Source organism: Girardinichthys multiradiatus, chromosome 2 (genome assembly GCF_021462225.1).
Source record: "Girardinichthys multiradiatus isolate DD_20200921_A chromosome 2, DD_fGirMul_XY1, whole genome shotgun sequence".
Lineage (NCBI taxonomy): Eukaryota > Metazoa > Chordata > Actinopteri > Cyprinodontiformes > Goodeidae > Girardinichthys > Girardinichthys multiradiatus.
In genome coordinates, this window is record NC_061795.1 from 51,615,576 (window position 1) to 51,639,911 (window position 24,336).

Here is a 24,336-nt window from a genome sequence, read left to right on the forward strand (position 1 = left end):
GCTTTGTCCAGATGATAGTGGGTTTGTTGAAGCAGGTGTATGATGGCATCTTCAACTCCAACTCCACAGCGATAAGCAAACTGAAGGAGGTCCTGATGGTTTACTGTTTGCTTACTCAGGTGGACCAACAGGAGTCTCTCTGGGACCTTCATGATGTGAGATGTCAGGGCAACAGGTCTACAGGTCCTTCTCAAAATATTAGCATATTGTGATAAAGTTCATTATTTTCCATAATGTCATGATGAAAATTTAACATTCATATATTTTAGATTCATTGCACACTAACTGAAATATTTAAGGTCTTTTATTGTCTTAATACGGATGATTTTGGCATACAGCTCATGAAAACCCAAAATTCCTATCTCACAAAATTAGCATATCATTAAAAGGGTCTCTAAACGAGCTATGAACCTAATCATCTGAATCAACGAGTTAACTCTAAACACCTGCAAAAGATTCCTGAGGCCTTTAAAACTCCCAGCCTGGTTCATCACTCAAAACCCCAATCATGGGTAAGACTGCCGACCTGACTGCTGTCCAGAAGGCCACTATTGACACCCTCAAGCAAGAGGGTAAGACACAGAAAGACATTTCTGAACGAATAGGCTGTTCCCAGAGTGCTGTATCAAGGCACCTCAGTGGGAAGTCTGTGGGAAGGAAAAAGTGTGGCAGAAAACGCTGCACAACGAGAAGAGGTGACCGGACCCTGAGGAAGATTGTGGAGAAGGGCCGATTCCAGACCTTGGGGGACCTGCGGAAGCAGTGGACTGAGTCTGGAGTAGAAACATCCAGAGCCACCGTGCACAGGTGTGTGCAGGAAATGGGCTACAGGTGCCGCATTCCCCAGGTCAAGCCACTTTTGAACCAGAAACAGCGGTAGAAGTGCCTGACCTGGGCTACAGAGAAGCAGCACTGGACTGTTGCTCAGTGGTCCAAAGTACTTTTTTCGGATGAAAGCAAATTCTGCATGTCATTCAGAAATCAAGGTGCCAGAGTCTGGAGGAAGACTGGGGAGAAGGAAATGCCAAAATGCCAGAAGTCCAGTGTCAAGTACCCACAGTCAGTGATGGTCTGGGGTGCCGTGTCAGCTGCTGGTGTTGGTCCACTGTGTTTTATCAAGGGCAGGGTCAATGCAGCTAGCTATCAGGAGATTTTGGAGCACTTCATGCTTCCATCTGCTGAAAAGCTTTATGGAGATGAAGATTTCATTTTTCAGCACGACCTGGCACCTGCTCACAGTGCCAAAACCACTGGTAAATGGTTTACTGACCATGGTATCACTGTGCTCAATTGGCCTGCCAACTCTCCTGACCTGAACCCCATAGAGAATCTGTGGGATATTGTGAAGAGAACGTTGAGAGACTCAAGACCCAACACTCTGGATGAGCTAAAGGCCGCTATCGAAGCATCCTGGGCCTCCATAAGACCTCAGCAGTGCCACAGGCTGATTGCCTCCATGCCACGCCGCATTGAAGCAGTCATTTCTGCAAAAGGATTCCCGACCAAGTATTGAGTGCATAACTGTACATGATTATTTGAAGGTTGACGTTTTTTGTATTAAAAACACTTTTCTTTTATTGGTCGGATGAAATATGCTAATTTTGTGAGATAGGAATTTTGGGTTTTCATGAGCTGTATGCCAAAATCATCCGTATTAAGACAATAAAAGACCTGAAATATTTCAGTTAGTGTGCAATGAATCTAACATATATGAATGTTAAATTTTCATCATTACATTATGGAAAATAATGAACTTTATCACAATATGCTAATTTTTTGAGAAGGACCTGTATTGTCATTGAGGACTGATGGGTGAGTTTTCTTTGGTATTGGAACACAGCAGGGTTTTTTTTTTTACAATGCTGGAACCTTCTCCAGGGTTAGGTGGTGCTGCAGAATCTCACAACTAGTCTGCAGACCTTCAGGACTCTTAGGTTGACACCATCCAGACCTGCCGCCTTGTTCTGATTCAATCTCTCCAGCTGCCTCTTACCTGTTTTCAAGACAGGAGGAGACAAATGGAGCTCCAGCACCTCCCTATTTGCTTAAAGACAAACATGTAGAAGCAGAAGGTCCATGGCTGAGGTGGAAGATAAAACATCTGAGGTGTGACAGGGACATTTTGGGTCAGAGAAGGGTGAGATGTCTGTTTGGCTGTGAGCAGGAGAGGAGGATGCTGAGCTTGTAGGGTTGAACATTAGCGTTCATCATGATTATATAAAAACCATAAGAAATATGTTGAAATAAAACCAGGTTGATAGAAATCATCCTAACAGACAAGTAAACGTGTCATTATGCTTTCCTTATGAATTACTGACTTCAACCTTTTTTAAACGCCTTGGCAACGTTTCCTGTCTTGAACGCACACCTGCTCTAAAACGGCTAATTTCAAAATATGTGACATCAGTGACAACTTCCGGTTAAAATGTTTGACTTCAAAATAAACCACAGCAGGTTCCGAGCTCAATTCGTGGCAGTGGCAGGAGCAGCCACAGGATGCCAGAAGGTCCCAGCCCGTCTGTAAAAGTCTGTCTTTACATAATAAATGTTTCTTCTCGACATATAGTCACATGTGCAACATTTTATTTTGTCTAAAATAAACAAAGTTTAGGATTCTTTGTTTTATGTCTTGTTTCCGTGTGCTGTAGTACACGCCATAGGCTGCAGGGGGAGTATTATCTGCTCTATATCAGCTTTTCTTTGAGCAACCTGGGTCTTAACAGAACCACGGTCCCACCCACCTGAAGCAGCTTCTCCAGTCTTCTCCTTTAAATCAGTAATAATCTCTGGTCGCCCATAATCCCACAGTGAAGATGAGAGTTTCTGTTTTATAATATGATGCAGAGGCCGTTGAAATGCCTCAAAGTGTGAAGCTGAGGTACAAACCTACAATAACTAGCAGAGAGAAATTTCACTGGACCAGCTGAACTGAAGCCACCACCTTGTTTTACTGTAGGAACGCTGTTCTTTGGGTTTCTCTCTTCTTCCTCCAAACATAAACTGTGTTTCTATGCCTCCAATATGTAGAGTCTTCTCCCAGGCTGTCCTCAACAAACTTAACTGGTCTGAGTTCGTCCAGCTCAGCGACCACTGATGTTCTGATACCACAGAGATGACCTTACTGGCTTGGCTGAGTCATGGCAGTGGTTCTCCCACTGGTTTCTCTTAGTTCCTGTCTCTGTCAGGCTTGTTCTGTGCTCGGTGGCTCTCTTTAATTTCTTATTAAGATTTCTCACTCCAGTTAATTGGAACAATGTTTACATCTGCTTGACAAAACTGAAAGTTATTGAGATACACCAGCAGCAGGAATGAGCTGAAGCTAAGGAACGACTGCAGAGTTTCTCTTTTCCTGTTTTTTGTTATTAATTAATTAACGAATTAAAGGGAAAGAATAATCCTAAAACTTTATTTTGAAAACCCATACCGGAAGTCCCGTTGTTTAGCGCGTAGCTAATAATGTACCTGAGCTGAAACCTGCTGCTTTGTCGGGAGAAAACACCTGGAGGAGGACACGTGAAGACGTGCAGGACATTTCCTGCTTCATTCAAGAATAAAATGGGTCACTGCCGGAGGTGAGAAGAGCTGTTTGTCTCTACTGTCCTCTGGTCGGAACCCAGGCAGTCAAATCTGTTCTTCTGGACCCTCGGTACTTTGTGTTTCAGGCCGGAAACCAGAATCGCTTATAGCAGTTCTGGTTTCTATGTTCCTGCACCTCAGTCTAAGTTTTTAACTCTTAGATCACTCTTTGGACCAGAACCTAATATTCGACATGGAAGTGGGTTCTGTTTCCATGTTTCCCGGTCAGTTGCGTCTCTGCTCAGAGTTTTACGGCTGTTGCTTTAATTGTATGGAAGCAAATCGTTACCATCGTGGCAGGGGGTTCCAGAAGGTGCCACCAGGTTCCAGAAGGTGCCAAAAGGTTCCAGAAGGTGCCAAGAGGTTCCAGAAGGTGCCAAAAGGTTCCAGAAGGTGCCAAGAGGTTCCAGAAGGTGCCAAAAGGTTCCAGAAGGTGCCAAGAGGTTCCAGAAGGTGCCAAAAGGTTCCAGAAGGTGCCACGAGGTTCCAGAAGGTGCCAGACCAGCCGTAAAAGTTTGCCAAGGCGGTTGCTGCTGTTTTTGTGGAAGCTGATGCTGATTATCGGCAAATAGGATGTCATTATTGTTATAGCCTGTTACCTTTAAATAATGATTTCATTATTGATTATTATTTAATAAACAGCTTTAGACCCATAACATAAGGTGATTGTATTTACTTGACATGGAAAATAAATAGCACTATATGTTTGTGTGACGTGTTGAAAGGATGACAAAGATTTATTGCACGAACAGCCGGTTTATTATAGAGACGAGCGGCTATTCTGAATTGTCACTCACAGAAAATTATAAATAAATGCTTAAAAACACGCTGGATGTCTCAGGCCATAAGGCTGCCACCAGAACTACCAGTTCTTCCTGCCACTGCCACAAATTGAGCTTGGCTCTGCTGCAATTCAATCAATTTCTCGGCACGTTTGCAATGTAATGCAATGCAGACGTGCACAGCGCCCCCTACCGAACAAGATGGGTAGCTCGGTCAGCAGGGAGCTGAGGAAGAGCGGCTGCTGACGTCACTCTTCTGCGCCCGCAGCTCGGAATGCTTTTTCGTTTTCGAGTTCTGGGCAGTACTTTGCGGGCAGACCACGAAAACGAAAAAGCAATGTCTGCTTTGTTTTCTTTTTGATTATGGAATAAAATGTGAAGTCATGAAGAAGAAAATACAAATAGGATGATTGATTACTAATTGTATTTATGGGTCAAATAATGCAGCCACATTCTTAAAATGAAAAAGCATTTCTGGAAATGCTTTTTCATTTGAAATATGGTAAAGATTGGCTTCCATATAATTCTGAAGTAACTTGACATGATTCAGTGTTCAGTCAGTAGAACAACATCAGTTCTCTGATCATCAGTGAGGCATGGTTCTGCTGTGGTGGTAAGGAAGCCCAGGTTGCTGTATTACTCCTGGCTAGGCTTTGCTTCAGATCCGCTGAAGGCTGCAGTTAGTCCTACTGCTGGACCACCTTTTCCTACCACACGTCGTCCTTCCACTCAACTTTCTTTGAATATGCTTTGATACAGCCCTCTGCGATCAACCAGCTTGTTTTGTGACTTGCTCTGCTTGTGGAGGATGTTCATGTCAGTCAGCTGATGGTGTAGCTGTAACTGTGATTAACATTTGAAATGTTCCAGTTTAATGTCATCAGGATTTCACCTGGTGGGATTCATGTTGACTTCTAGACTTCTACTGATGTTAATATTGTCCTGTGGTGCCTGTTGGCTCAGTGTGTCTTTGTGTTTTTCAGATGATTCCTGTCTGAGGGAACGTCATGGACAGACTGGGCCGTATGGGTCGACCCTACAGGGTCAGTGAATCCTCCAAGGTCAGTGAGTGCAGGGTTGGTTGAAATCCAGCTGCAGTTTGACTCTTTCTACCTACAAGTAATAAATAGTAGTAGTTGGTTTTCCAGTGTAGATTTTATTAAAAGAAGCAGGTTTATTAAGGAACATGTTCCTATTTTAACTCATCAGCAGTTTATTAATGATATATTTTTAAAAGGAGCATCATTTTTGTATTTGACTTGGACTTCTCTTTCTGGGAAGTGGATATTAGGGAATGTTTTACCCTTCCAGGAATAACCAGGAGACTCAAACATCTCTCAGATGTTTGGTATTTCTTGCCGTGACGTCGGCTCATCCTCCTCAACCTCTGATTGAAGACCTACTTTGATCTCCTGATTCAGCTGCTGCTCTGCAGAGACTCCTAACTTTAGCTGATAAAGCTGTGTTGTGTCTGATACAGTCCAGGGCTTTTATTCTGAAAGTGAAGACAAGTGTTGGAAGAGTGCTCTGCTCCATTTTCACCCTTTGATTTTCTCAAAAAGACATTTTTGGGACTATTCCTTCCTTTCTCCTGCCTGATGACAGATGGTCTGCAGCAGACCTTCAGCAGCTTTCACACTGAAAGCTTCAGGCTTTAACAGACCTCTGATCAATGTGCTCTGTTTGGCAGATCTTCCGCTCCATGGACCAGGCTGTGGAGGTCCTGAGGGGCTTCAACGACCAGCGGCAGAACAAGTGCTTCTGTGATGTGGAGCTGGTCGCCAACGGTCAGCGGATCTCTGCACACCGAGCCCTTCTGGCCATCTCCAGCCCGTATTTCCACGCCATGTTCACCTTGGGCATGAAGGAGAAGCAACAGCAGGAGGTACGCAGGACAACATCACAGAGAAATGTAGCAGAAGAAGAAGAGTTCAGGGAAATAAACCTTCCTGTTAAGTCAGAAACCCCGTGGTGGGAAATTATTCACACCCCTGTCATATTAAAACCTGATTTCATCCAACCAAGAAGTTTGGTTCTGAGACACGCAGATGATCTACAAAGGGTTTTATTTTTTGAAAAAGGATAATTTCTCTGTTTATATTTATGTTTTAACAATTTAATTTATTATTTATCCTCTTCTGAATAACCAATGAAAAAATCTTCATGGGCATCACAGCTTTCTCTGATGTTCTGGTGATTTATCTTTGGTAATGAGGTTGAAAGGCCTCCTTACCATCACCCTAATCTTTAGCTTCATCCACAGATTCTCTGTCGGAATCAGGTCTGGACCCTGACTGGGCTGCTCCAGAACATTAATATTACTCCCTGCCGGAAGAACCTTGTTGGTTAAAGTAAAAGATTCATTTAAAACTAAAGATGCCGGGTGTATGAATAATTATGGCCTCAACCGTAGTCCTCATTCTTCATCGTTTCATCCATTTTGTGCAATGTACCAGTATCACTGGCAGCAAAACAGACCCCCAGCATGATGTGGCCACCACCATGCTTGAGATTTGGTACCGTGTTCTGACCTTGACTCCTCCAAACATTTCTCTTCTCGATGTCTCCAAACATCTACATCTTTGTCTCACATGAGCATCAAACTTTTCTCTAGCAGACATTTGTCCATGGGCAGCTGCAGGTCCCAACCCAGCTTGGTCTGCAGCAGAATCTTTTTCCTGTGTCAGCCCATGGTTCTGTTAAACTGGCTTCGGTTTGGACGGTTCTCACAGAAAATCAGTTATTTTGTGGGTGTTTTGGATTCTGTAATTTCATCCTGTCTTGTATTTTACATCGTAGAAATAATACACGTGTTGATAGTTTTCAGTTAATGCAAAAGGAATAAAACCAGCAGTTAAAGCTTGACCTCCCATAGATGTTTGTATGATGTGTCCTTAATTGAAGCATTATTACCAAGTTGTTACAACCAAGTATTAAAGCACAGGGAAGTGATGACAGATCTGAGGGACTCTTCCTGTCCACAGGTGGAGTTGGTGGGGATGTCTTATGTGGGTCTGAAGGCCGTGGTGGACTTCCTGTACAGCGGGGAGCTTCTGCTGGATGGAGGAAACATCGACAGCGTGTTGGAAGCTGCACACCTGCTTCAGGTAAGTTGCTGCAAACCGGTTCAGCAGGTTACAGCAGACAGAGTGAACCCATGACCGGTACCACTCCATTTCACTACTAGATTTGAGTTTTCAGTCAGAATGATTTATTAGTGAGAGAAATGCTGCTGTTTTACTTCTAAGCGCCTCCACGTGGAGCAAATTAAGCATCTCTAACGTGAAGCAACAGTTAAATGAGGAAAATGTTCCTGAATGCAGCAATTCAGCTTTGATTGCAAGTTTAAAACCAGCTGAACCTGATGGAACCTCAGTCTGCATTGTTTGATCTATAGGGGTTGGACAATGAAACTGAAACACCTGGTTTTAGACCACAATAATTTATTAGTATGGTGTAGGGCCTCCTTTTGCAGCCAATACAGCATCAATTCATCTTGGGAATGACATATACAAGTCCTGCACAGTGGTCAGAGGGATTTTAAGACATTCTTCTTGCAGGATAGTGGCCAGGTCACTACGTGATACTGGTGGAGGAAAACGTTTCCTGACTCGCTCCTCCAAAACACCCCAAAGTGACTCAATAATATTTAGATCTGGTGACTGTGCAGGCCATGGGAGATGTTCAACTTCACTTTCATGTTCATCAAACCAATCTTTCACCAGTCTTGCTGTGTGTATTGGTGCATTGTCATCCTGATACACGGCACCACCTTCAGGATACAATGTTTGAACCATTGGATGCACATGGTCCTCAAGAATGGTTCGGTAGTCCTTGGCAGTGACGCGCCCATCTAGCACAAGTATTGGGCCAAGGGAATGTTTTTTGGATACAATCCAGGTTAGCACCCGAACATCCCTTTCAGACAGCTTCCTCTTGCGTCCACAGTTAATCCTGTTGGATGTGGTTCATCCTTCTTGGTGGTATGCTGACATTACCCTGGATACCGTGGCTCTTGATACATCACAAAGACTTGCTGTCTTGGTCACAGATGCGCCAGCAAGACGTGCACCAACAATTTGTCCTATTTTAAACTCTGGTATGTCACCCATAATGTTGTGTGCATTTCAATATTTTGAGTAAAACTGTGCTCTTACCCTGCTAATTGAACCTTCACACTCTGCTCTTACTGGTGCAATGTGCAATCAATGAAGACTGGCTACCAGGCTGGTCCAATTTAGCCATGAAACCTCCCACACTAAAATGACAGGTGTTTCACTTTCATTGTCCAACCCCTGTATGTACTGATAAGACATCATTCATGTAAGGAGATGGTACATCAAGTTCTGGTTGTCATTCCCACTTCTGTTGGAGATGTGAAGATCTTCCCATAATTCAGCCCATAATTCCCAATGTTTGCTGCTTTTCCTTCTCATTCTTTGCCTCTCCTGATGATTATGACGCCGTTGCTCTAGACCCACATTGAAGAGTTCTTGCTCTGGCTTAACGGGCCTGCAGTAGCTCAACATGGAGGTCATCCCTCCATCATTCACCCGTCATCCATCCACTAAATGACTGTGGCATAGTGGGAAGAGTAGCCATCTTGCAGTCGACTCCAGCTTTCTCCCCCCAGGCGCCTGTGGATGTGCCCCTGGGCAAGGCAGTTAACCCCACGCTGCCCTCTGATCTGTGTATCCGCGTGTCTGGGTGGTATGACTAGAAGACCTCTGTAAGTTCAGTCCATGTCTACCAGACCTTAATCATGAGTGCATCCAAAAAGGTCACTATTCTGATCAAGGTTGGTGGAAATTCCTTCTTGTTTCCTTTGATTGAACCAAGTCAGCATTTATTCCACAAGCTGCTTCTAACATGGTCTGTGAATATAATATGATTCAATGCTGAAAACATGTTGAAGTTAAAGACGTGATTTGGGTCAAGGCCCACTGGAAACTAATTGTGTTTTTGTGACAGCTGGTAGTGATGGATGTTCTGGTCCAAAGTAGAGGTGGGCAATATATATCGCCGACGATAGTATCGTAAACGTTGCTTTGACAATGTGCAGTTTTACGTTATCGAGTATTCATGCTGTCTCGAAAACACAACAAATGGAGGGTGCATAAAAATCCTCATTCAAAGAATGTGTGCCTCAGAAGCCAATCAGCAAACAGAATTCAGTCTCGTGACCAAAAGAGAACAATCTTCTCACATGGAGGAAATATGCAGCAATATTCTGTCTCAGTGGATGATTTAATAGAAAGATGTGGGTCCACGTCCCTAGCCTGGAAATGGTTCGGTTTTGACAAGACTGACGTCGGTCAAAATAGCGTTATATGCAAGATATGCCGAGAAGCGGTCACCGTGAAGAGCAGTTCAACAACAAATCTGTTCCACCACTTGCGAACGAACCATACAAAAGAGTATGAGCTACGTAAAACTTGGCGACTCTATGAGCACTACTGCAGCCAAAGAAAAGACAAGTAATTCAGCACAACACACTCAGCAAATATAAATATGGCCATTGTTGGGCAATGTTTTGCAGAAGATGTATGAAGCACTTGAAAAATAAACAAGAGCTGTAGTTCTGAAACACCGTTTATCCATAGATGTCCTGGTAGGCAAGTAGGGTTTGACAGCAATTTTGTTAATAAAAAAGAAAGAAAAAGGATATCTTCAGATTATCGTTATCGAAAAAAAACAACAAATTATCAAGATATTTTTTTTGTCCATATCGCCCACCCCTAGTCCAAAGACCGAACTGAAAAGAATTCAGAGAGAAACTAAAATCCAAAAATGGAGAAAAATGTAGGAACATCAGCCGTTTTGGAAGGTTCCTTGGTACTTTAGGTCCTACATTAAACGTTTAGATGCTTGTTCTGAAAGAAAATCAGTAAGAGGAAATTATGGTCTAATGTGAGAACGTCTGTCAGCATCTACTCACTGTCTGAAATGTTTTTGTGCTTCAGCTGTGGCGCACTGTGGATTTCTGCTGCCAGTATCTTGAGCGGGAGGTAAATGAGCACAACTACCTGTACCTGCAGGAGCTGGCCCAGCTCTACAGTCTGGAGCGCCTCGACAGCTTCATCGACCACTTCGTCCTTGCTCGATTCTCCACTCTCTCTTTCACTCCTGACTTTCTTCAAAACATTCCTCTGCACAAGCTCTGCTCCTACCTCTCCAGTGGCCAGGTAAAATTCTCTTTTTCTGTCACTCAGTGCCAGTGTGGCTTGATTAAGAAGCCTTCTCTGGTTCTCCATCAGGTCCAGCATCACAGTGAGCAGGCCCTTCTGCAGGCCTCTCTGCAGTGGCTCAGCCAGAACCCGGAGCAGACTCTCCATGCCAAACAGCTCCTATCCCTCATTCGGTTCCCACTGATGCCAGTAGGAGACCTGGTGAGCCTGGTGCTGCCTGCAATAAGGGGGGTGCTGCCTGAGGGAGCCGGTTGTGAGGAACTGGTGGAGGAGGCGTTGAGGTACCATGCCAGGCTCAGCGCTCAGCCGCTTCTCCAAACAGGACGAACCGCGCTTAGGGGAGGGGTGGAGCAGTTGCTGCTGATTGGAGGAGAGGTACTGATGGATGCCGACATCAGCAGTTAGATTTCAGACCTCCACACCTATTGGCTTCCCTGGCAAAGATGTGCCAGGGAAGCCAATGTCTGTTTTATTGCAGCTGCCTAATGTCCCCCTGAGAAACTGGACTAATCTGAGCACATTTAGTCAGTAGAACCTCAGAAGAAACTTCATTTGTTCCAACACAAAGTTTGTATCTTGAAGACATGGTTTCCCACCACTGGTACCCCAGTGCGGTACCATCGTGCCCGTTTGACACGATGGAGATAAGAGCTGGTTTTTGTTTTATTACTTAGATTTTTATTGATTGGTTAACTTTTCTCAAACAGAGATAGAACAGAACAATTGTCAGCATTAGATATTATTGACAGTCAAACAGAAAAAACCAGGGGGTAAATATATGAAATATGATTCAATTGACTCTCTGGAGCAGCTTACAACATTTCAGAAGAGCAAGAGACAAGTCTCAGTTGTTGAGCTCAAGGAATCTATTCCATTTGTACCATGTTTTTTTATAAAGTTCAGATTGTAATCTCAGCATAAATGTTAGCCTTTCCTTTTTGTGTACTTCCACCGTCAGTTCCAGCCAGTCCTTAAGCGTCGGTGTTTCAGGTTGAAGCCATCTACGAGTGATCTTTTTTTTGGCGGTTGCACTAAAGATTTTTAATAGGTATTTGTCTCTCAGATCCAGACCATCAGGAGTGAATCCTAGTAATAATGACATGGAGGGGTGCTCATGTGTAAGATCCAAAATCGACTCAATTTTCCCCCAAACATCCCAACAGTAAGTCTTAGTTTTTGTACATGTCCAGAAGATATGGCTGTGGTTTGTCTCAGTGGCCCCGTAACCTCTCCAACATCTAGATGCATTGGAATATTTATAAGACTGTTTTTGTTTTGGTGTTTTAAAGAAACGTAACAAATTTTTCCAATTGAACTCTCGCCAATAGTTTGAAGAGGAAGCTGAGGCAGCAGATTCACACGTTATCCCATTGTTCTTGCGATATTTCAATTTTCTACTCTTTCTCCCATCTTTTCTTAACATAGTGAGTTTACATTCCCTTAGTACTCAACAAACCCTGATATAGTTTAGAAATGATAAATCTACACGGCCTGGAGTAAGCTTGAGAGACTAGTCGAATTATCTCATTGCACTCTAAGACAGGATCTTTCAGTATATTCGAAAAATGATATTGTCTGAGTTGCAGCTATCTAAGAAAAGTCTCCTTTTTCTAAGTTACCTTTTTGTTAAAGTGTTTGAAAAGTTGATAAAGTATTTTTATCCAGTACCTTGCAATATGCCGTTATTGCATAACGCTGGACAGGTGTGGTAAGGCGTATTCGTCACTTCCTGTTCTCACTGTTGCACTCGGTGAATTGTTTGGTGTGTGAAGCTCATCGTTTGATCTGATTTCTCTCTACTGTGATATCTCTTACTTGTTCTAATACATAAGCACGTTAAAACACATACTTTCTGTTGCTACTTTTAACGTTTGGGGACTCTCCGTGTTTTACACGGTTTTTCTAGTAGTGGTAAGGGGTCGCTAGCTTAGCTTTAGCTCCAACATGACTACCCGTTCTGCTGTTTCTCTCTCTGAGTCTTCTCCTCTCTCCTTCTCTCTGTGTCAGATGTTCAGTTACTCCTCTGCCTCCTTTAGTGATAATGGGACGTGTAATAAATGTAGCATTTTTGTAGCTTTGGAGGCGAGAGTGTCGGAATTGAAGGCCCGGCTCCACGCTGTTGAAAAACCAGCAGATATCCGAGGCCCCTTAGCCAGCGCGGAGCCACCGAGGGTAGCTCCCCGTAGCAGTCCTCCAGCAGAGCCCGCACAACCAGGGCATCGGGCAGGCTGGGTGACGGTACGTAGAAAGCATAGTTCTAGATCCCAGCCCACAGGTCACCACCAACCCGTCTGCGTTTCTAACAGATTTTCCCCGCTCAGCGACACACCCGCTGAGAAGCCAACTCTGGTAATTGGCAGCTCCATAGTCAGAGAGTTGGCACTAGAGACACCAGCGACCATAGTCAAATGTCTGCCAGGGGCCAGAACGGGCGACATCAAATCCTACCTGAAACTGCTGGCTAAGGATCAGCGTAAATACAGTAAGATTGTTATTCACGCTGGCAGTAATGACACCTGGTTACGTCAATCGGAGGTCACCAAAGTTAGTGTTGCTTCGGTGTGTAATTTTGCCAAAACAATGTCGGACTCCGTAATTTTCTCTGGTCCCCTCCCTGATCTGACCAGTGACGGCATGTTTAGCCGCATGCTGTCATTCAACCGCTGGCTGTCTAGGTGGTGTCCAGAAAACAATGTGGGTTATATTGATAACTGGTGAACATTTTGGGGAAAACCTGGTCTGATCCGGAGAGACGGCATCCATCCCACTTTGGATGGAGCAGCTCTTCTTTCTAGGAATCTGACTGAATTTATTAGTTCTCCAAACCTCTGACAACCCAGGGTTCAGACCAGGAAGCAGGGTTGTAGTTTAACACTCCTCTCTGCAGCTTCTGTACTGCTACCCACCCATTACCTTATTATAACACACCAAGATGGCGCTGACAATGGCCGCCTCGGAGCTTCGCTCTCTCTTTGTATTTTGTATTTTGTGTGTTTTTATATTTTTCCAGCCACAGTTATGTGGTCTCATTCAGCAGAGGAACTTCTCAACATCAGAGAGTCCTCTCTTGGGATTTTTTCACCATCTTTCATCGATCCGAGGTTCACTGAGCTCCTGGCAAGTGGAGCTGAGGCACTCTGGGATACTGCGCAGGAAGCGTCGAAGGGGAAAGCGTGCTGGTAAAGCTCCGCAAAAGAGGACTACGAACACCACTGCCTTCAATCCATCTGGCAAATGTCTGCTCTCTAAACAACAAGATGGACGAGCTGCTTCTCCTCACCGGTAAAAACACGGACCTCCGTGAATCAGCGGTTCTCTGTTTCACCGAGACATGGCTGAGTGGAAACAACCCGGACCGAGCACTGCTGATGCCGGACTTCCAACTGTTCAGAGCGTATCGCAGCGCGGAGCTATCGGGGAAGAAGAGAGGAGGTGGAATCTGCTTTTATATAAATGAAGGTTGGTGCAGAGACATAAAAGTGCTGGAGAAACATCTAGTCCTGATCTGGAGTCATTTTCCATAATCTGTAAACCGTTTTATTCACCGAGAGAGTTTTCCTCGTTTATAATAATCAGCTCATATTTTCCACCTCATGGCTGAACTTCTGCTGCTGAAAAACATCTTGCTGAGATGATTACAGACGTGGAGAAAAAATACATGGACTCTTTCATCATAATACTGGGAGATTTTAACAGAGCAAACCTCTCCAATGAACTCCCCAAATACAGACAGCATATTAAGTGTCCCACCAGAGACAAAAACACACTGGACCATTGTTACACAGTTTTAAAGGACTCATATCATGCTGTTACCAGGGCTGCTCTGGGTTTTTCAGATCATTATCTAATCCACCTCATCCCAACCTACAGACAGAGACTAAGAGCTTCCAAACCCAAGGTTCACACTGTTAAGAAGTGGACTGAGGAATCAAAGCAGATGCTACAGGCCTGTTTTGAATGCACAGACTGGACTGTTTTTGAAACCTCAGCCACTGACTTAAACCAACTAACTGATGTGGTGACATCATACATCAGTTTCTGTGAGGACATGTGTGTGCAGACCAAGACCTTCTGCACCTTTGGGAACAACAAGCCATGGTTTACTCCACACCTCAGGAATCTGTGCAGGGAAAAGGAAGAAGCTCACAGCAGTGGAGATTGGGCGCGGTACAGGCAGGCCAGGAACAGACTAACAAAGGAGATCAAAGCAGCCAAGAGAAGCTACAGTGAGAAGCTTAAGAACAGCCTTTCTACTGGTGACACTTCAGCTGTATGGACTGGTCTGAGAAACCTGACTGCCTATAGGAGCCCCTCCACCCATCCTGAACAGAGTCATCTCCTGGCCAACCGTCTGAATGGCTTCTACTGCAGACATGACAAGAAGCCATTCACACCTCAAACCATCTCCTCCACATCCCATTCAGGAACAAGTTCTTCCCATAAAGCTACCAACCCCCTACCTTCAGATCCTCTACCTGCACTAAAGATCTCAGAGGAAGATGTAAACAGGCTCTTTCAGTGCATGAAAACAAAGAAAGCTGGAGGACCTGATAACGTCTCCCCATCATGCCTGAAAGCCTGCGCAAATCAACTCGCTCTGATCTTCACAAGGATCTTCAACAAATCACTGGAGAAATGTGAGGTCCCCTCCTGCCTCAAACGATCCACCATCATCCCGGTTCCCAAGAAACCCACCATCCTAGGATTAAATGACTACAGGCCTGTAGCCCTGACGTCTGTGGTCATGAAATCCTGTGAGCGGCTGGTGTTGAAGCACCTGAAAGACATCACAGGCCCCCTGCTGGACCTCCTGCAGTTTGCTTACCGAGCAAACAGGTCGGCAGATGATGCTGTTAACTTAGGTCTACACTTCATCCTGCAACACCTCGAACACCCAGGGACGTTACTTCAAGGCTGGACTATTGTAATTCTTTACTATCAGGATGTCCACAAAATGCAGTTAAAAGCCTTCAGCTGATTCAAAATGCTGCAGCAAGAGTTCTGATGGAAATTAAAAAGAGAGATCATATTTCTCCTATTTTAGCTTCCCTTCATTGGCTCCCTGTTAAATCCAGAATAGAATTTAAAATTCTCCTCCTCACATATAAAGCCCTTAATGATCTAGCTCCATCATACATCAGAGATCTGATTGGTCCATATGTTCCTAACAGAGCACTTTGTTCTCAGACTGCAGGTTTACTGGTGGTTCCTAGAGTCTCTAGAAGTAGAATGGGAGGCAGATCCTTTAGTTATCAGGCTCCTCTCCTGTGGAACCAGCTCCCAGTTTTAGTCCGTGAGGCAGACACCCTGTCTACTTTTAAGACTAGGCTTAAAACTTTCCTTTTTGATAAAGCTTATAGTTAGAGTGGCTTAGTTTATCCTGAGGTATCTTCCTTATTTTTTACCTCCGTCTTCTTCCCTCCCTGTTGGTTGGAGTAAGGGGGAGTCAGGTTTAGCCTAAACCGGCTCAGTTATGGTTGAGGTCCAAACACACCCTCCATTTCTGCTACCAGTTAAATGAGGAAAATGTTCCTGAATGCAGCAATTCAGCTTTGATTGCAAGTTTAAAACCAGCTGAACCTGATGGAACCTCAGTCTGCATTGTTTGATCTACAGGGGTTGGACAATGAAACTGAAACACCTGGTTTTAGACCACAATAATTTATTAGTATGGTGTAGGGCCTCCTTTTGCAGCCAAAACAGCATCAATTCATCTTGGGAATGACATAAACAAGTCCTGCACAGTGGTCAGAGGGATTTTAAGACATTCTTCTTGCAGGATAGTGGCCAGGTCACTACGTGATACTGGTGGAGGAAAACGTTTCCTGACTCGCTCCTCCAAAACACCCCAAAGTGGCTCAATAATATTTAGATCTGGTGACTGTGCAGGCCATGGGAGATGTTCAACTTCACTTTCATGTTCATCAAACCAATCTTTCACCAGTCTTGCTGTGTGTATTGGTGCATTGTCATCCTGATACACGGCACCGCCTTCAGGATACAATGTTTGAACCATTGGATGCACATGGTCCTCAAGAATGGTTCGGTAGTCCTTGGCAGTGACGCGCCCATCTAGCACAAGTATTGGGCCAAGGGAATGCCATGATATGGCAGCCCAAACCATCACTGATCCACCCCCATGCTTCACTCTGGGCATGCAACAGTCTGGGTGGTACGCTTCTTTGGGGCTTCTCCACACCGTAACTCTCCTGGATGTGGGGAAAACAGTAAAGGTGGACTCATCAGAGAACAATACATGTTTCACATTGTCCACAGCCCAAGATTTGCGCTCCTTGCCCCATTGAAACCAACGTTTGGCGTTGGCATGAGTGACCAAAGGTTTGGTTATAGCAGCCCAGCCGTGTACAGGTCCTTCTCAAAATATTAGCATATTGTGATAAAGTTAATTATTTTCCATAATGTCATGATGAAAATTTAACATTCATATATTTTAGATTCATTGCACACTAACTGAAATATTTCAGGTCTTTTATTGTCTTAATACGGATGAGTTTAGAGTTAACTCGTTGATTCAGATGATTAGGTTCATAGCTCGTTTAGAGACCCTTTTAATGATATGCTAATTTTGTGAGATAGGAATTTTGGGTTTTCATGAGCTGTATGACAAAATCATCCGTATTAAGACAATAAAAGACCTGAAATATTTCAGTTAGTGTGCAATGAATCTAAAATATATGAATGTTAAATTTTCATCATTACATTATGGAAAATGATGAACTTTATCACAGTATGCTAATTTTTTGAGAAGGACGTGTATATTGACCCTGTGGAGCTCCTGATGGACAGTTCTGGTGGAAACAGGAGAGTTGAGGTGCACATTTAATTCTGCCGTGATTTGGGCAGCCATGGTTTTATGTTTTTTGGATACAATCCAGGTTAGCACCCGAACATCCCTTTCAGACAGCTTCCTCTTGCGTCCACAGTTAATCCTGTTGGATGTGGTTCGTCCTTCTTGGTGGTATGCTGACATTATCCTGGATACCGTGGCTCTTGATACATCACAAAGACTTGCTGTCTTGGTCACAGATGCGCCAGCAAGACGTGCATCAACAATTTGTCCTCTTTTGAACTCTGGTATGTCACCCATAATGTTGTGTGCATTTCAGTATTTTGAGCAAAACTGTGCTCTTATCCTGCTAATTGAACCTTCACACTCTGATCTTACTGGTGCAATGTGCAATCAATGAAGACTGGCTACCAGGCTGGTCCAATTTAGCCATGAAACCTCCCACACTAAAATGACAGGTGTTTCACTTTCATTGTCCAACCCCTGTATGTACCTGACTTTTGTGAAGAGCCTTGTGACAACGTGTTGTGAATTGGCGCTATATAGATAAACTGAACTGAATTGAATTGAATTATTCCTTTATGTAACCAAGTTTTAAAAGTTGAGTCCAACTGGTTGGGAGTAAAGTCAGAGTCAAAAGCAACCATCTGAGAATTCGTATTTGGTTGGACAACTTTAGTTCCCTGACCATTTCAATCCAGGTCATTAGTGTAAATGATGCCAGCTGGTTTAGATTTCTTTCACATGCTGTTGCAAGTTTCTGATCCCCAATCAAAGCCTGTAATGGGATGGTTCCACACATGTTTTCCTTTTCTTTCCATTTAGCTTCACAAGTATTCTCACACCACTATATTACTGTTTTAAGTTGAACTGCTAGATAATAGACATGGAGATTTGGGAGAGACAGGGACTCCCTTTTTCTTTTCTGATCATAAGAGTACTGTATTTAATTCTGGATGCCCGTCCTCTAAATAAGCCGAGATATATGTGTGTCCCCGTCACAAAACTGAGAAAGAGGGATTTTGACAGGCAGTACCATAAATGGATATAATAATCTAGGTAAAACCGACATCTTACTGACTTCAATTCTTGCTCTGAGGTCTATTAAACCTGTTGCCCATTGTGCGAGGTCTTGTTTAATTCTCTTGATAACAGTTTCAAAGTTATTTTTATACAAGTCATTTGGAAGAGAAGTCAACCATACTCCCAAGTATCAGATTGTTTCCTTGGGACTTTATTTTTAAGTTCTGCTGAGGGGTGATAGTTAAAACTCATAATTTGTGTTTTCCCCATATTTAACCTGTATCCTGAATAAACATCAAACTTGCTTAATAACTCTAAGAGAGCCTGGATGGATTGTTCCAGGTTCGAAATGTATAACAGTATATCATCAGCATACAATGCTATTTTATGTTCTCTTGAGATAATTATGATACCATGGATATCATTACTTTACTGAATTGCCTGGGCGAGGGGCTCAATGTAGAGGGCAAAGAGGGTTGGAGAAAGAGGGCAGCCCGAGTGGATCTCTCCAGGCTTATCCGGTCTTTTAAGGGTCCATTTATTTAGATTTTAGCAGTGGGTGATGAATATAATGTTTTTATGCTATTAATTGAACTTTCTGAAAAGCCAAATCATTCCAGGACTAGGAATAAGTATTCCCAATTGACGCAGTTGAAGGCCTTTTCTGCATCGAAGCTAGAAAATACGGCTTTATATTTATTCGCTTGTATATTCCGGATTACATGAAGGAAGCGCCTTATATTATCCTGAGTTTGTTGGCTGCTGATAAAACAGGCTTGGTCCTCGTCAATCAGCTCTGAGCCAAAATCATTCAGCCTACTGGCCATGATAGATGCATATAATTTATAATCTTGGTTAAAGATTGATATAGGTTTATATGAATTGCATAATGTTATGTTCTTCCCTTCTTTTGGTATTACAGTTATAATTGCTTCAGACCAAGATGGTGGTATTGTCGTTTTCATTAGTGTCCAATTTAATACTTTAAATAATACTGGCGTTAGTTCTTCAAATGCCTTGTACCACTGAGCTGGAAGGCCTGCCGTTCCAGGTGTTTTATTATTTTTTAATTTTTTTAATGCAAGTTTTAGTTGTTTTGTACTAATAGTCTGTGTTAGGTTTTTGTTCTGGGATTTTCCTATTTTTGGTAAGTCTAATGAGTCAAGAAATGTTTTAACCTCTTCTGTTTTATTCTGTTGTGGTTGTGTATATAGTGTTTTGTAATATGTTTGAAAGGCTTTGTCCCTTCTAAACTATTTTCTAAATTTCCTGTGTCTGGGTTAATTATTGAACACTAGAGATGCTCCGATCAGGCTTTTTGCTGCCGATTCCGATACCGATCACCCATGAGTTCCGATCATTGCCGATCACCGATCACATGTATTGGCAGTACATTTTTCAATTTAGCTATAAGGGCTACTGGCTACATGATGTGGAAAAAAGGAACCATAGAATCACCTTAATTTAGATGAAAAATGTGTTTTTACTTACTTTTTCAAAATAAAAAATGCAAAAAACTTGTAGGCACAATGCAGCAAATATTTAGCGAAAAGGACAACTGAAAACCTGCTATCAGTAATGCAATCTTTAACAGAGTTAAGTCATTAAGCCTCTTGGCGAATAATGCAGTAAAAATAAATCTCACATTGCCTTAATTAAATTATGTCAAATAAAAAAGGAATTGTTCAAAGTTAAGTGCAGGTTGCATTCAAATAACTGTCATAAATACATGAGCAAACTGTTGTGGATTGTCAGAAAAAAAAACTACATGTTTACCTTTCTTATAATTTACTAAACAAATCAATACTATGGGTCTGATGCTTCATATATAAAATAAAATAGCCCATTTGCTACTCAAACAACATTAACATGGTTTTAAAGATCTTGAAACAGAAAAACAGCACAAGTGAAATTAAAGTGCATTTGCTTTGAACAGGCAAAATGTTGAACAGCATTTTTACATGCTAAATGCCTATTACTTATTGGTCAGCATTGTGGGAAGGTTCTTTTTAATAAAGAGAAGCATCTCAGCTTTTTCAGTCATGAGTCTATTCCTGTGTTCGTCCACAATGTTGGATGCAGCACTGAATAAGCGCTCACTCTCCACACTTGTGCATGGTGCAGACAGGTAAGCTCTTGCTACTTTAGCAAGGTCTGGAAAACGTTCCTTATTAGTTTTCCAGTATTCCAATGATGATGCACCCCGAGAGATGGGTGGCTCTGAGAGGTAGATTATCATCTCTGATGGCGTTGGACTGTCGGTGTGAGAACTGCTGCGGGGTTTCTTCTGCCAGGATCTCACCAAATATTGAAGACAAAGATCCTGGTCGTTGCACTTTCTCTGCTGGCTCCCCTGTGCTGTTAGCTTCATGTTCTTGGTTTGGATCCCTCTGAGCGGCTTCTGTCATCAGACCAAGAAGCAGTCTGTTTTGAGTCCTTCAGAATAAAATCCGTCTTTGTACCTTTAGGGGAGGAGGTCACATTAATTTTCAGGCCATGTTGAGAATAAAAAATGTAACTATGTTGCTTTTATAATTTCTATAATGCTTTTTTTAATCCATCATTATTTTGATGATGATTAGCTCACCTTGGGTCTATGACTGTTGCCAAACTGTAGAGGGGCTCTTCTTCAATGTCAGCAAATCTTTTGGTGACAGCTTCCAGCAACGTGTCCTTAGTTGTCTTCACACCATGATCTGCTGCAGTCTCTTTGGTCAGAATACGCTTTAAAACCATCACAGAGGGTATGACATCAGCAGCAGATGCAGTTGATGAGCATATTTCCTTAGTCAGCTCTTCAAAAGGTTCCAGCAGTGTTGTCATGTTTTCAATCAATTCCCACTGAGAAGATGTAAAGGTTGCAGGTAGCTCAAAGTCAGCAGCGTAAACGCCCAATACTCGTTTTTGCTCAAAGATACCGTGGAGCATATAATAAGTGCTATTCCACCTAGTGCTGACATCTTGTTGCAGTCTTTTGGTGGACTGGCCAAGTTGTTTCTGTTCACTCTGAAGTCTTGCATACGCTAATGGGGAGTGCCTGAAGTGCCCCACAATGCGTCTCCCTTTGGCAATAATGTCACTTACACTGCGCTGTGACAGCACTGCCTCATAGATGGTCAGCTGCAGGGTGTGTGCCATATACCCCAAACTTGGTAAACCAGCATCTATTATAGCTTTCACCATGTTTCTGACATTATCTCTCAGTATCACGTGTATCTTGTCTTTTGAAATATGCCACGTTTGAAGCATTTTCTCAAATGTGGCGGCTAAAGCTACGGCAGTATGGGAACCAGAAAACTCCTGGGCATGCAGAACAGCTTTATGAAGTTGAAAATCCGAATCAATCCAGTGAGCTGTTAAACTTAGCATCGACACAGGACTGACGTCCGAGCTCCATTTATCACTCGTGAAACTTAAAGAGGATGAGACGCCTTCTTTAAGGAGATGTTGGACGTGAGAGTACACCGTCTGGTGGAGCTCGGGCAGGGCTACATCTGTGAAGTACTTACGTCCCGATGACACCTAGCGGTGCTCCAAGTGTGAGAGCAGTCGGTGGAACCCAGCGTCTTCCACCACGGAGAAAGGCTGGTCATCTAGCCCGATAAATGCAATTATTTTTCGAGTTATTTCCTTAGCCTTCTGACTGTCACGCTCATACGAGCGAGTGTTGGCAATGGTGGGCTGCGTTAACTGCCGTCTGACTGCTCCGGTTGCCTTCTTTTCATTCTCTGCAGTGAGCCTCAAAAACTCAACATACTCCGCCAAGTGCTTGTTCTTTAAATGTCGTATTAAATTTGTTGTGTTGAAGCATTTTGACGTGCTTCCCCCTCGAGGTATTTTACCATTGCATGTGTTGCAGGACGCAAACTTTACGTCACTCTCACAGACCGTATAAAAGCTCCAAACAGCAGACATGTTTGTTCAGGATTTGCCGCCGCGCGCTTGCGCAGTTTGTAGGACATTGGGAGCTACACTAAACTGCAAAGTATGAGGTACATGTGATCGGGTTCTGTAATCGGCAATGAAAGGCACTGATCGGCACACGTCGATTACATACTTTTTAACGGAAATTGGCAGATAATGATCGGTGGCCGATTGATCGGAACACCACTGTTGAACACACTGAGTGCATTATTTATTTCTTACGAATTTTCCTTGCAAGTAATTTTGTTGCCTTTGGCCCTGTCTCATAAAATGATTTCTTCTCCTCCTCTTCTTTACATAAGTCTAGGATTTTATTTTGAGTTTTTTTAATTTGTGCTTCTCTGTGATCAAGTTGAGTGTTAATATCCATTTTTTAACTCTTTTAATGAATAGTTCATTTAATTCTTTTTCCTTCCTTTTCTTAATAGCTGTGCTTAGTGGTATAAATGTCTCTCTTATTACAGCCTTTAATGTGTCCCATAAAACGTTGGGATCAACTTCTCCATTGTCATTTAATTCTAGGAAGTTTTTTATTTCTGTTTTTACTTCTTTTATGACATTTTTGTCATTTAGCAGGCCTGTATTTAGCCTCCATATAGTTTTTTATTTTACATCTTATGTCTAGATTAAGAGTTAAATAAATTGGCGAGAGGTCTGACAAGCTTCTAGAACCAATTTCACACTTTCTTATTCTTATTCTTATTCTCGATCGTTTCTAAGAACTAAAAAGAGATCTATGCTTGGAAAATACTTCGTGGGGGGGGGGAGAGAAGTAGGTAAATTCCTTGTCTGTCGGGTGCAGCTCTCGCCAAACAACCAACAAACCAATATCAACCAGTCTCCTTTTTAACAGTTTACTTTGTGGTGTGGCCTTCCTTTTGTTATTGGTCGTGTCGTTTTTATTCAGAACTGTATTAAAGTCAGCTGCACATATTATTATACCTTGTGATTCCGATGAAATCAAATCTAGGATTTTTTCGATATGGATCATAATGCGGGGGCATATAAATAGAAAGGAGGGTAACTAATTTCCCTTCAATATTACCCCGGACCAATATGTATCTACCTTGACTATCTTTTATTTGTTTAAGGGGTTCGAAGTGTGTAGCGTTATGTATTAGCACTGAAACTCCTCTTTTATGACCTATTTTAGACGAGCTGTGAAAAACATTCCTAAATCCAAATTCTTTTAGCTTCTCGTGCTCTGTTGGCGATAGATGAGTTTCTTGAAGAAATAGAATCTGGATTTTATCCCTTTTTAATTTAGACATTACTCTGCTCCTCTTAACTGGGTTGCTGAGACCATTAACATTCCAAGGAGCTGCTCTTATATCACCATTATTCATACCAGTATATCTGTTTTCCTAAGCCGACAGTTTGAACACAAGGAACAACAGGAACATGGAGAACATAACACAAATACAAATAAGACATCTTCCATCCTCAGGGCTACGCTATGCCCCATCATCCTACAACTTCCTTTCCCACATTGTAGGAGGAACAGACCTACCATAAGTAGGGGCTCCTTCTCTGTCAGCGACAAACTTCCCTCACCTTCGAGCATGACAGGTTATTTCCCTCCATTAGTCCTGATCAGTATAATGTTTTATATATAAGATGGGAGAAACGCTTAGGTATTAGCACTAAAGAAAAGTTACGGAAATGTCATCCTTCTCCTTAACAATATTATTACTGTAGGTTATTATAACTTATATACTTATTAAAAGTACACAACATGAGGCAGGTTATACTTGGTCTCGTCAAAATTCTAGGAGTTTTTCTCGCAGAGTGTGATCTGACCGCTTTGCTCCAGTGCATATCTTGGTGACTTGCTGGATCCTCGTCCACGATGGTCGATTGTGGCGTTTCTACGCGGTAACCCCTCTTCCACATGTCGTCCGCCACTTCCAATACACTCCTGTACAGGCACGGGCCGTTGTCCCAGTGAATCCTCATCTTGGCCGAGAATGGTGTTTGGAAGCGTATCATTTCTTCTTTGAAAATCTTCTTGATGTTCTTGTATTCTTTAAGCTTG

At 42.8% G+C, this 24,336-nt stretch overlaps 1 protein-coding gene across 3 annotated transcripts in view; it reads left to right on the plus strand.

Moving 5' to 3' along the window:
* The first annotated feature begins 3,437 nt into the window (after window positions 1-3,437).
* The window catches only part of klhl36 (kelch-like family member 36), a 31,148-nt gene continuing 10,249 nt past the window's right edge, over window positions 3,438-24,336 (plus strand). For 2 of the 3 annotated variants that reach the window (XR_007035100.1, XM_047345388.1), the window contains exons 1-6: window positions 3,438-3,572; window positions 5,342-5,419; window positions 6,049-6,243; window positions 7,343-7,465; window positions 10,322-10,543; window positions 10,616-10,921. Coding sequence is in view for 2 of the 3 variants with exons in the window: in XM_047345388.1 (XP_047201344.1) it covers window positions 5,366-5,419; window positions 6,049-6,243; window positions 7,343-7,465; window positions 10,322-10,543; window positions 10,616-10,921 (900 nt within the window). In the remaining variant the exon portion in view is untranslated. The remainder of the gene's footprint in view (window positions 3,573-5,341; window positions 5,420-6,048; window positions 6,244-7,342; window positions 7,466-10,321; window positions 10,544-10,615; window positions 10,922-24,336) is intronic. The other variant, XM_047345402.1, reaches the window with a different exon arrangement.